The sequence below is a fragment of the Thunnus albacares genome, chromosome 11 (genome assembly GCF_914725855.1).
Source record: "Thunnus albacares chromosome 11, fThuAlb1.1, whole genome shotgun sequence".
Classification (NCBI taxonomy): domain Eukaryota; kingdom Metazoa; phylum Chordata; class Actinopteri; order Scombriformes; family Scombridae; genus Thunnus; species Thunnus albacares.
The window spans coordinates 15,850,507-15,864,494 of NC_058116.1; the positions used below are offsets into that span (position 1 = coordinate 15,850,507).

The 13,988-nt window shown below is 39.9% G+C and overlaps 1 protein-coding gene across 4 annotated transcripts in view; it reads right to left on the bottom strand.

Annotated features, from left to right (window-relative positions):
• The window catches only part of myo3b (myosin IIIB), a 67,477-nt gene that overhangs the window by 44,567 nt on the left and 8,922 nt on the right, over positions 1-13,988 (bottom strand). For all 4 annotated transcript variants that reach the window (XM_044366839.1, XM_044366838.1, XM_044366842.1 and 1 more), the window contains 7 exons: positions 13,795-13,929; positions 12,219-12,323; positions 11,868-11,967; positions 11,169-11,245; positions 10,349-10,494; positions 4,676-4,741; positions 1,815-1,970 (listed from right to left, as the gene is read on the bottom strand). In XM_044366839.1, coding sequence (XP_044222774.1) covers positions 1,815-1,970; positions 4,676-4,741; positions 10,349-10,494; positions 11,169-11,245; positions 11,868-11,967; positions 12,219-12,323; positions 13,795-13,929 — 785 coding nt within the window. The remainder of the gene's footprint in view (positions 1-1,814; positions 1,971-4,675; positions 4,742-10,348; positions 10,495-11,168; positions 11,246-11,867; positions 11,968-12,218; positions 12,324-13,794; positions 13,930-13,988) is intronic.

The following is a 13,988-nucleotide window of genomic DNA, read 5'->3' on the forward strand; positions in this document are numbered from 1 at the left end:
AAAAGTTAAGGGATGAGCAGTTATTATAATGAATTTTGAGGGAGATATAAAAGTCTGTACAAAATTTAATGGCAAAACATTCCAATAGGTGTCGGGATATGTCAGTCTGAAGCAAAGTGGTGGGCCAACCGACACTGTCATCCCTATATCATAAAAAAAAACCACATCAATGAGCCAAATCATTGGACTGGGTGACATGTGTCTTCATCACCGTGAACATGGTCACTGAAGTTTATTTTGAGTCAATCCCACATCCACTGTCCTGCTGCTGTAAATATTCACTAGCTGACCAAACGTGGATTAATGCACAGCTGAAAATAGTCCCTAAAAGATGCACAATTTACTCCTTTAATGAGTGATGTTTGCTAAAAACTACAGTGCCCAGCAGTTTCAGAAATTCTTTAGCTTTTTCTAAAAGTGAAACTACATAAGTGTGAGCCGAGTGAGTATTGGTGAGTACTGGCTCGGGGCTGACTGCCACAGACAGGATAGGAAAGTCAGAAAACAAAGATGGATGATTTTCTGGTTACTTCTCGATCCTCAAAACTGCAATAACAATAAAATATCCTCCTTCATAAGATGCATCTATATTCTATTATATTAAATAATCAATCTTATCATGATAAAAATATTCAAGCTTCAGGTTAAGAATCATGTCCTCCTCTTCCTCCTCTGCCTTTTTATTCATTTTATATTCTGAATATAGTGTAAATGCAGCAGCACAGAAATAAAGTCACATGCTCCATATGTGGTCCCTATAAAGTGAATACTCGTCATCCCGTCCCTTTAGAGAGGGACTAGAGACCGTTAGCCTCTACCACTCTTCTGCTTTGAAGTAAATCACACTATTCCACCTACGGCAGCTACTTTTAAGTTCTCTATGTCTTTATTCTTATCTGGAGTCATTGTGTGCTGATCTGTGGCATGAGAGACTAAACCAGGCAAGCCCAGTTCTCGCCCTACAAGCTCCTAATCCCATTATCCACTTTCACTGTGGACAGGAATTCGGGATCAGGCTCAGGCACCGACTCTGCACACTCTCGGGAGTAAACAGAGCTGGCACAACATCAAGACTCTCAGTCAAGGGCAGGTTCAGCGAACTCCTTTATAATGAAGATTAAGCATTGCCAAAGTCAGTATTTCTCCAGTAAATAACAGAAGAGTTTCTGCTCTGTCATTTGCTGCACTCACTGAGAGCATCTGGGTGAAGTACTCATCACGCCACATTTTAGGATGAAATCACTACAAATTATACCCACATATATATTTTTTTTTTCTCTACAAAACATAGAACTTGTGCAGTAGCTGCTATTATAATCTTTAAAGAAAAACTGTTTCATTAATCTGATTAGCTTGTTAAAAACATGTAAAAAGAAGACTGTACAGCTGAAAAGTCACTTGCCTCCAGAAGTAAATCAATCTTGAACAGAATATTTACTCCATCATTAGTTTAATCACACGGGTGGAGAAATGTTTTGTACTGAGGATTCCCCGTCAGATGGTTGCAATATCCACTGGCCTAAATGGTATTAATCTAGTGTTAGTCAGCACAATCATTCCTTTTGAATTAGTCACAGTCCCCTAACTTCTCTTTAATCACATACTGTAATGTCCATTACTGGGACTCATCATCATTTCAGAGCTTGAGTGTAAGAAGATGAGAGCCTGCCCCCTGCTGGACAAAAACAATATCACCAATGAGTCAGTCTGCTGTCTGACAACACACAAATCAAGCAACTAGTTTTTTCATCTCAGCATGTTAATTTTCTTCTGCAAAGGCAAATTTAAAAAAAAAAACATTTTGAGAGACTTACTTGGTTTTGGTTGTGCCACCCAGTTCTTGCTGCTCCCGGATGAGAGCAGCTAACTGCTGTGGGAGTGCCACATCTTTGCTGTGGGCCTGCTTGATGAAGGGATGCTCCAGGAGGTGGGTCACAGATGGACGTGCCTCAAAATCCTTTATCAGACACCTTACAAATACAAAAGCATCACAAAGTTACCTCATCTCCATCTCCTTACTAGCAATCGGTAAAGAAAATAGAGGAAACCATCAGACAGATGAAACATCACTACCACATTATCATTTACCAATTTTCAAATCAGCTAATGAGAAACTGTGCAATCACCTAAACATTGTAGAAACCTGATTTGTCGGGGTCAGCTCTGACAGACTTTCACACCAGTGGAGAGCTCCTTTAAAGTCTGGGTCACTAATCTGTCGTTCTGTGTCTGAGTACCACATGGTCACTATCACCATGGCCCCCGAGTCCAAACAAGCCCTGCTATGGCACAGCAGCGAGACTATCTGTGATGTGCAGTGTTTGCCGATAGGTGATGTCACTTTGTGATACAGGCTGACAGCTGCACTACAGCATCAGTTTGCTGCTGATACAGATGCTCACAACATATTGTTACCAGACAGGACACATCCCAGCGCAAAACCACACGCAGAAAACACATTTTTCTTTCATCTTTGACAGTTTGGATATATTGAGAGACAAAAACCTACTAAATTAAAATACTTGAAATCCCCAACGTGAACTCAAGAACGCATTCATCAACAACCCACGTTTGTAGTGTTCATTTACTTGTTCAGCTAAAGACTTAAAACATCTGAATGTGTGTGTAAGCACTACAGCACTAACAATTGCAAGCAGAGGCAAGATAGGAGAAAAACACCACTCTAATTCCTTGCACCTAATCTTCACTGGAATTCAGTTTCTTTTATCAGTTTGTTCAGCTCTGAAAGTTAATTCCATGAATTCATTAGCATCAGGACATTAAGTAGAGGTTGCTGCTATTAGCAGGGCTGTGCTGCTGGGGAGCTGAGCGGCGGGCCACTTTGTCACAGAAGTCAGCTCTTTGGCTGCACAAGTGCAGACACTGGTGATGGATTTATTATCCCAAAAAACACCCCCCACCCCGTTTCCCCCCTTACACACAAACACACACACCGGTCTGACAGGGCTGCAAAGGCTTCACAAACAGCCTGCAAAGCTTGATAACATTGTCCAGCCTCCCCACATGGAACTCTGGTGGGCTTTGTTTGGGGAGATTAATGCTGATATGATACCACACAATCAATTAACCTTGATTACAATGCAATCCAAAAAAGTATCAATGAAAACCGTTGCAATGACACTGTATAGTGCAAAAAGTATAAAAAACTAACATCAGTTCAATGTGCGTTGGCTGGTTTAAGGCGTAATACTTCTTGATTCTGTCTTGACCAATCAATAACTCAAGTGACACAAAAAAAAAAGCCAACAGGCCCTTAAGGCAGATGGCCTATTTGTTTTTTCAATTGCTTCTTTTCAGTTATTGCATTTCAATGCAAACCTGCACTGATGCCAACATAAATGTTAGCCAGAAACTGTGCCTTCACAAGTAATTCTCCAAACAAATTGAATTTTATTTTCTCATTATGGTTCAGGCTCACACGCCTCTGCGCTGTAGATATTAAGGTTGTATATTCTGAGCAACCATTACAAGCCACCACTGACATTATTAGCTTTGCACAGTGGAGGAAATGATAAGTTATCAGGGTCTCAGATAGAACTGATAACTCAGGTGATTTAGTTTATTCCTCTGCAGCAGATTTACACAAATGAAAGTCAATGAACAGAAAGACAAGAGGGTTGATAGAATCCGCCTATAAAATATCAATTTCAATTCCCTCCATGTTTACATTCACTATGCTGCTCACTGATAATGTACTATAGCTAATGTTTGACTGTTCCTGCTGAGTCTGATGAAAACAACTTTGAACCCATGTAGGTTTTATAATTTCATATGGCGCAACTGCGACATAAAATATTTAAAACTGTGTAATGTCATTTTCATGACTAGCTGCTGTTTATAATTCCAAGTAAGTGATGTGAACGTTTCTTTCATTCGGCCAGCGCGGTAATATCAAACCTGAAACGAGATTTAAAAAGTCTGTATACTGTGAAATACAGAGAGATTTACCTGGCAGTAATAGGCTTAATTAGCATGTTATATATTCTTGTTTATTCTTGTTGTTATTCTTGTTTTATATATATATATATATATATATATATATATATATATATAAAAATGTGTCTTCCCAATTAAATTTTTATTCAAATTTGCAGATTACTGTCATCTTTGGTGATAAAGTTTTTTGGTTGAAGCTAAAGTATCCTACCCTGGGCATTTTCTTTGGCAATTATTTCTTTAGTTTCTTCATTTTTTGCATGAATATATTAAGAGGTAGATGCACAAGACATAACTTGAATTTAGCAAATAAACATAAATTGAAAGACTGACTACATCTTACTGTAAATACAAATGCACATCATTTCTCCTACATCATCCCTAAACCATCCCACTCCACCTCCCTATCAGCCCCAGACATATCTTAACATATAACTATTTATTAATCAAACCAACTCTTAATAAACTAAATCAGGGGGATCCTTACCAAATATGTCTGTTCATTTGATGTTTACGTGAAAAACCTATATAAGCTGATAAATTGTTAATGACTTTTATTATTCCAAAATATCAGTGTCTGCCTCAACAATGCAGGAAGGGCAAGGCTCTTCTCTGGTCATTTAGTGTCCATGATGTCTTGTAAACATAACCACTTTTCCAAAAAGTCTTAAGACAGAAAGAGGACAACAGTTGATTTGTTGAGGTAGACAGCACTTACTGGCCGATGAAATGGCTGAAACTTCTGCACCATTGCTCTGGATTTCGTAATGTAGGGGAAGGATTTCTGAAACAAAATTAGAACATAAAAAAAAAATCAGCATAATATCTGAGAAACAGTGACTTTATCAGATTAATTCAAATGACATGATCCTCACTGGAAACTAAAGACTTTGAGCATTGTCTCTTGAGTTAGCTGACAAATGATAGCTGGCAGGCAGAGTGTGAGGTTTTTGGTCCGAGGACGAGCTGGTCGGTGTCCAGGTCTGTGGCAGCCATAGAAAAAGTGACAAATGATAACAGCTCCTCCACTGTCTGGCAGCAAGCATCTGCCATTGGGAGCCAAAAGTTATGGGAGCTAGTTATACCTCTGTCAGCAGCATTTACGGAGGCCATCTATAATGAGGCTAACACTTTTCAAGTGCGCACGATGACAGCAGGCAGGTCTGTATGAGGAGCCAAGGCTGGACGGGCCTGAGTACAGTCATCTTCACCAGGAGCTGCCAGTCTGACAGCTGGAGGCTGAGCCTTCTGTCACTGTCAGCCAAACAGTGACAGACCTGGTCGAGACATTTATTAACTAGTAATTAGCTCCTGTGTGTTGTTTTACAAAGCCATCAGAATGACAAATAGAATATGAATTCCCAGGAGTGAAAGACAAAGGGTGCATTAATTTGAATTAACAATGAACTGTTTCATTTTGCTAATCACAAAAGTAGGTGCAGTTACACGTTAAACGACAACATATTTGACATCTTTTTTCTCTTTTTTTTTTTGGAAGGATGGGGAGGATGTTGGGGTACAAAATCTGTCATTTTCCACAGCACTAAGTTAGTCGAGTCTTTGATAAGGATTCAGACAGGCAATCCTTTCCAAAGTGCAGATCAAAGCCAGTAACTGACTGCTTCAATGCAACCTCTAATATGAGCCTGAAGACATGTTCTCGCCTTGATGTTGTACCATACTGCTTATACATTACAAAGTCAATATAGCAGCACACTACTGATAACACTGTCAAGTGCGCTCATTGTGCCTAGCAAATTCAGGCAGTTTTTTCCCTCAGCATTTGTGAGAGTGCTGGCTCATATTGTAAACACAAATGGCTTATTCAAATCTAGGTCCAGGCAGAGCTTGTACTGTCAAACGTTCCTCGGAGTGGATTGAGGCAAAATCAGAGAGGTGTCAATAGCACTTGACAGCTGTAACTAAGCCACGAGGAAAGACAAAATTCAGGCCAATGCAATATATGAATGTGATACTTGGTATGCAGAATTCCTAATTTCTATTTCCCATGGGATGTATTGTTTATTTTTCATTCAAGCCATTATTCGGTTCAACACTTAAACTTTGACTGCTGCACTTAATTCAACTTTGTCAGTGCTCACTTTGCTCACTTCCATACAACATACATATTAACAAATGAAACAAATGCTGTGAAGAGCTTGAATCATTATAATCATCATTATTAAGATATAAAAGCCTGAAATGATCAGTTGTTTTGCCAGATCTCCACAACTGAAGTCCACTAAACCAGACAACATGGAGTCTTTGGAGGTGATTAAACTGCAAAAACAACAGGCAGCAATGTTGAATTGTTCCACTTCAGTGAAGTTATAAAGGCAAAACATCTAAATATGCTGTGAATCTATCATGAAGCGACCCTACATAACCTTCTTGGTGCAGTTCTGATTAAAATTGGGGAGAATAAGAGGTGAGCAGTGATGTACTTAAAGAAGATAATAACTGGAGCAAGATCCATGTATTTCTTTGCTTGAGAGTCATACTGTAGAGAGCACCGGTGTCTTAAAGCAGAAACACAGTGGCCTTTACACAAGCTTAACAGAGAATGAGTATGAAGGCCCAATATAAAGACTTACTCAGCGAATGGACCGCCCGCTTAAAATTTCAGCTCATCCATCACCGCAGCCAGAGCACCAGCACTTCTTTGAGCATACATGCATGAACACAGAGAACTATGGCTACATTTATCAAGTCTTTGGCGGATGCATCACCAAATGCTGCAGTGCTGGACGCCACACAGAGCAGTAAAATAACTGCTTCAAAAGACGGAGATGCTATAGCCTTTACTCGTGATTGGAAAGTCATCCAACCAGCCAGTGATCTCCTGTCAGGGGTCAAGACTGCATCAATGTCTGATAATGGGAAATCTGTGACATCATGGTATAAGCTTTCCATCCAAACAGACTTTTTTAATATAAAATACAAAGCTAGAGCATTACAGTCATCTGAGTTATTTTGAATGATGACTTGTTTTCACAGTAACAAGGAACAATTTGTTGAAACATTGGCAGGTTGCACACAGTCTCCAAATCAGCATTATTTCTGGCATTCTTCTGTGACTGACAGGCTATCGATTGTAAAATGTTTCACTTTTGCTAAACGCTTTTCCACAGAGTTTATTTAAAATACATGTCAAGCATTTGCACATTAAAGGTGTCAGTATGTTGCATCTGACAATTCCTGTGACTTTCTGAAACCGGCAGTCCGCCAACCATGCTCATGTCACGCCTCAATTGGCCAGGTGAACAGATTTGAACCTCTCTCTTGGCTCTCTCTCTCTTTTTTTTCTTTTGTCACACAATTACTTCTGTCACTTTTTGTGTGCGTACCTGAGCGCAATGCTATAAATGCCTTTGAAGAAAGATTTTCCAAAAGCGTGCGCCATTATCTCCATATTTAAATGATTATCACGTCTTCCTCCTCTCTAAGACGGCTGGTTTTTCACTCCACCTTCAAGTATGGCCGCTCAGAACAGCTATAAACACTTTTGCCTTCAGACGAGGTCTAATGACATGTATGAACTATTTTGTTTCAAGCATCAACCTTAACCTTAGGACTTGACTCTAGTTCACTCTAAACTTGATTTTTCACCTCTTGAAAGATTTCATTCTATGTGTCAGAAACAGTGTTGATATCCTTCACCCCTGGCTGTTGTGCTCCACAGACTCAGGCTTTTTCCATGAGAGCTGTCTCTCACCAGCACTCTGGTCTGGATTTCTCTCCCTGAGCTCATGATTTGATTAGCCTTTGTTGCCTCTGACAAGACATCATTTACTTCCATCTTCTGTCCCGCTGGTTCTGGTCTCGGCTCAGACAGATACACGCACTGTTAAATATGTAGCTAATATCTACAGGGATCTGGCCGGATGAACACAACCTTGGACGTCTTTGCCAGTTGCTTCTAACCTTTACAACACGTTTTACACACACTTTGGTTTAATGTTACGTAGACACTGTGTACGCCGGAGAGAATATTGGCTCAAGCAATTAACCTTCCAGTATATTAAATATCACAGACCCTCTTTGACTCTAGTATCCGTAATTAATTTTGCAGCTGATGATTTTACAACTTTACCCTCTGACATGCTCCATTACCTTCATTCATGGTCATCATGACGACCACATATCTGTCATACACACTCAATTACTTTTAATTAGAACAAAAAGCAGAAATAGTGGAATAATTCACAAAAACTTTGGATTTTACATCGAAAAAAATAACAGAATGATTAAACTTATACAAGGAATGAGTGTATGTCACAATTCCTCAAGTATCTGATATTTCTGAAGCACAAACAGACTGAGCACCAAGGTGACCCTAATTCATGGAGCTCATCAGCGTCCTCTCTGACCGATATCAGAGCTCCTCTATCGTTTATAGCCTGCTGGGACTAGAATCATTTCCACCTGTGCAACCAAAACAGTGACAAAATGGCTATCTGCTGCTAGCCCCTGTAGTCAAAGCGGCGATAGCACTAGGTGTTTATTTGGTCCTCACCAGGGGCCATTCAATTTTCAGCTTGACAAGAGAGACTATCCAGTGTGGCGTTCTTAGAAAAAGAAAGAAAGAAAAGAAGAGGTTGCAAATAACAAACAGCATCGCAGGCATGAGAGATAGTGCCACTACGAAGAGCTGACTACACACTGCTATAGCATATAAGGAAATGTATAACATGAACCTCAACTGGGGCGTATTTTTCTTGTATTTTACTATCTAGATGTGTTCCAGAGAGGACGAATGATAGGATGGATTATACACACAAGATTAACTATATGACAGTGAATCCTTTCGCCTGGAAACACATTACTGTGTGCAACTGTAAAATATCAGAATGATGAAAATGCTTCTTGCATGTTTTATTCTTCTATGAATTTCATACAACATGCATTACCCAAGGACAATACTTCAGAAATGGCTTGTGAAGTATTACATAGAGGGAAAAAAAATCTAGAAGTTTACAATCCTCAAAACCTGTAAAGATGAATCCCTCTGATTTCATCATGAATCACTCTCGGCGCCACTTAACGACTCAAAGGTGAAACACATTTCCCTATTTAGAAAGTCATTCACACAGGAGTCATAATTTACAACACCTTTCCTTGTGATTTTGTCTGCCGCGTTGCAGTGATGGGAAAATATATTCGAGATAAATGACATGTTAACAGAATCATTTCATGGTTCAACACATTCGCTGTGATTTACACTGCAACCGCCTATAAGCCTATAAAAGGTCCCGATTCCAACCAAAAAGGGCAAAATATCTATTTTGATTTGAACAGAGACTGAGAAATGCCAGTTAATGATATATGTCAAATTCTATTAACATATTAGACTATACATAAATCTGCACTAATGAAATGGGATTGGACAGTGACAAGGGAAATGCATATGCCCATTCTTATTATGGCTGCTGTTTGATAAGGAAACTTGCTGCTTTTGACTTGACAGAAACCACTCATCCAGTTCCAGGTTGCTTTTTTAAAAATTTCCCAAACAAACAAGCCCCAAGCTACATCTATTCCATTAAAAAGATGACGTGTTATAAAGTGAATGTCTGAAAAAAAAAGAAGTCTGAATTGGTAGCATCCATTTTAACGAGGTGTCTTGCTCTTTGCCGTCCCCGCTCTTGTAATTATTTTACATTCTGGTTGAATTTGGTGCTGATGAAATGCTGCGTTAGTGCTCCCATAATTCTTACCACGCAAGGCATGCTTGTTCCTCCTCTGGCTTGGCGGGGAGGAGATAACATTGTGACGGGGAGGAGGTGACAGCCTCATCTCAATGTGAATGGAGCTAATCACCAATGCAAATTGCAATCAGAAGGGCATATCTCTACCTAACTGGGAGATAATTGCGCGATTGTGCTGATAACAAAAGGTCAACCGCGTGTAGCCACTAAGCTCTCAAATGATTATCAGACACAAACTGTCTCCAGCAGTGAATATTTTTACAGATTGAAGCACTGCATTAATTTTAAGGCCAAACACGTCTACATTTTTTATGACAAAGATTTTTCAACAAAGATTATTGAGCAGATGCTGCCTTTTAGATAGGAATCATGAAAATGCAGTGGCAACAAGAAATACAACTATAACCACAAATAAATAGATTTATTGTCTCTTCATATTGTAAATTTCAATTCAGAGTAAAATTATTCCATTTGTCAGGAAAGCCATTGTTATTTTTTCCACCTCTACTGTTAAATTCAGTTTGTCATTGTCCTCCTGACAAAGTGGGAAGCAGTGTTTGAGTGTTCTTGTGTGTGTGTGTGTGTGTGTGTGTGTGTGTGTGTGTGTGTGTGTGTATGTGTGTGTGTGCGCGCGTGTGTGCTGCTTCCAGCTGTGTAGTAGGAGCGCCCTCCAGTGGACTCACCGTGGGATCTTGAAAAGTGCTTTCACTGGATGCATCTCAGCCAGCGGGGGATCTCCGTCTGCCAGCTCGATGGCTGTGATGCCGAGCGACCACACATCACAGCGGGCGTCGTACGAGTAGTCATACTGCTGCTCACAGGCTATGACCTGGAGACATAACACAACAGTGACCATCTGAACTCATTTAAGACTGTTACTGAGTACTGAAATCTAGTTTTTTTCTTAAAAGAAATATGCCAGTCAGTTATGACTTGCAGAAGTATGCCAGTTTGACACCATTGTGTCAAATACTTGAAATAAAGCACCTTGTTTTTATCAATTTGATACCATCTGAAAGAAACTGAGTAATAGCTTAAAGCTTCTTCCTTGTTATAGCGCTCTCTCCTACTAACGTGGGGTATTTAAACACTGAAAGGTAGGTCAGTTCAGTTGGCAGCGGTATGAGCCTCTCTTTGCCACAGTCAATAATTATAATTGACACTACATTACACAGCTGAGTTTATTCTAATTGCCCCTGAGGTCCTTTTCTACCAGCCCAATCACCGCACCTCATTTTTGCCAAAGAGTAGGCTGGGGGCCACAGACTCCCAGCTATTAACCTTGAGGCGACCTCAAGAGCTGCGCCCGTGGAGGGGAATACACAATGACACAGGGGAGAGTCACACAGAAATGACTGAGCCTCTCTCTCTCTCTCTTTGTAACACATATATCAGACTTTGCTCATTTTAAATTCTCCATCAGGCAGTGAAGCACGTGTGTTATTTTACTGCTGCATTATTAGAGAAGAACATGTGTGTGGTAACTGAAGCGTGGACTCTGACCTCAGGAGCCATCCAAAATGGAGTCCCGACTGATGTGTTCCTCCGCAATCGTGCACTGGTCAGTTGTGCTGAAACACCTAAAAAAAATCAAATATAATTTAATCATTTAATCTCAATAATTAAGATTTAGATATTAGTATGTTTATCCATGTGAATTTGCTAGGAATAAAAATCTAATTTAAAGCAGACACTAAATGTTTGAACTAATCAATAAATCCTGGCATATAATTTAGTGTGGCAACCTGCCAAGCAGTCATAATAATGGGCTATAATCATTTCAAATTATGTAGGACAGATTTTTATCAGCATGAGTCCACTTCATCTCCATAAACATGCCTGGGGGTAACTCAAAGTCATTTGCCATAACAGATTTCTTTTAATATGCAAAGGATCAAATAATGCAATTTAGATGAGCAATAATAGCCTTGGGTTAAGGCTACGGTCGATGAAATAAAAAGATGTTATGGTGAGTAAGGGACTAAAGTGTGGAGCATGTTATGTTTGATCCTGTGCTTATATTCCCTGCACAAACAATGTTGCAGGTATGTGCTGCAGACACTTCACTCAGATCAGTAGTATACTGATTTATCTGCACTTCAGAGAAAAGATAAAGCTGAGAGACGACTCTCAGACCTTGATGCATTTGTCTTGTTTTGCAATCCCTGAATTGGTTAAATTGCTTCTTTTAAAGACCATTACCAAAGTCAACCAGTTTGACTCCTCCTTCAGTCGTCAGGAGGATGTTGTTGCCTTTGACGTCACGATGAATAATCCGATTGTTGTGCAAATGCTGAAGTCCCTTTTAAGTAAAACACAAGGTGCTCAGCATGAATCACATTATTAGTCATTTGTCATTAAATGAGAATACGATGCATTAAAAGTTGAGCAGTACAAACTATATAAAAGAACTCCCACAGCTGGTCAGAAGGAGAGGCATTCATTACTGCCTGCCACACTACCCCTGCTGAAAATAAATCCTCAGCACGCACTCTGCATGTTTGCATCCCACCTCCTCCCTACCATTAGCAGCTTTGCAGCGGGCCAGCTTACCAAGAGGGCACTGTATAAGATGTATGAGATAACGGGCTCCTGCAGACGCTGGCCTCGCATGAGCAGGCCTTTGATGAGTTCTGTGACAGAGCCGCCGTTGCACAGCTGGGAAGGAGACAGAGAAACTCCAGTGACTCGTCCATCACTCACCACTCTAGATTATGATTCATGTGGAGAGCTAGCCCACACACACAACTAAGAGGAAGCAGTGCAGCATCACATGGCAGCCAATAGCATCAACATTCATGTAGGTGGGTTGTGTGACAAACAGCAGCTTTTCAAGAGTTTTAAATGTTGAGCTTTGGCTAAACAGGCACAAAAATGAGGTATGTGGACGGGAATAACAAGACTTAAAGGACCAGTGTGTAAGATTTAGTGGCATCTAGTAGAATTGACTTAGCATGAGTGTATGAACTTAAAATCACCTGAAAATAAAAATCGCTATATTTTCGCCACCTTAGAATGAGCCCTTTATATCTACATAGGGAGCAGTTCCTCTTCCATGGAGCCCGCCATGTTGCACTGTCATATTTCTACAGTAGCCCAGAATGGACAAACCAAACACTGGGCCTTTTGCATTTTTCACAACTTTCACAACCATTGTAGGCTCTCATACATACTTGGACGGGGAGGGGTATTCAGTTGGTTGCAATCTGCAACCTCACCACTAGATGCCACTAAATTTTACACATTGGTCCTTTAAAAGTACCCTGTGGAGTAGTCTTGTAAACAAACACATTCACCAAAAATCATGTGTAACCTTGAGGCCTGCCAAACATGTTCAACAGATTTTCTTCCTCATAAAACAATTAGAAATCAGACTTTTTGAATATTTTGAAACATGCGTTTGTTAGCACATCAGCTTGCAGTCTTCTTCTTTCCTGCCTTGAAACAGAGGGACGCTCTAACTCCCCTTTCATTTGATAGACATGATTAATCTTTAAGCTAAATGCCAGTTTAATTTATGATCACACTGGGCGATTTGCCATGCAGCAACTAATGAGATGTTTCCAGGCAAAGAAAGATGTCCATCAACTGTTTGCTAACTCTCCCTGCAGCTTCATTTATCTTATTTTTCTTCCTGTGTTGTAACTTTATTCCCCACACAAAATGTGCGTTCAGTAGGAATATGTACTAATGTGCATAGAGCACGACAAAATGGGGACCTGCTCAACAAAACATGCTCCATAGCGCCACTAGTAGTCAAAAACTCCACAAAGTACCTTTAAGTGAAACACAAAACCATTAGCACTGCCATACAGCTGGAAAACTATGAATACTATAGCAGTGTGTAAGGATAAATGTTGGGCAATAACGCGTTAGGTACAGTAATAATTACTTTTTCTGTAACTTACTGAGTAGTGGGAAACAACTTGATATTCATTAATAATATTACAGTATAGTCAGCTTATTTACTGTTTTACTGAGAACACAGAAGAGTAAAAAAAGTAACCAGTGAAGTAGCTTATTTGCTGTTGGGTCATTTGTAAGGATAAAAGATGTAACTGGACAAAACAGTAAACCCTGATCCAGCATTTGCACTGATACAGAGACTGAAACATTATGAGGAACTCACCTCCAGTACAAGCCAGAGTTGTCCACCTGATAAGTTGTCTGACTTGTAGAACATCCCATAAAACTTCACCACGTTAGGGTGGTTGGACAATGACCTCAAGATGTTGTATTCTGCCTCTATCTCTTCATCCACATCCTTTCAACAACACCAGAAAACAAGCAAAGTTGGAACATAGAAGCCAGAGATAAAAATGA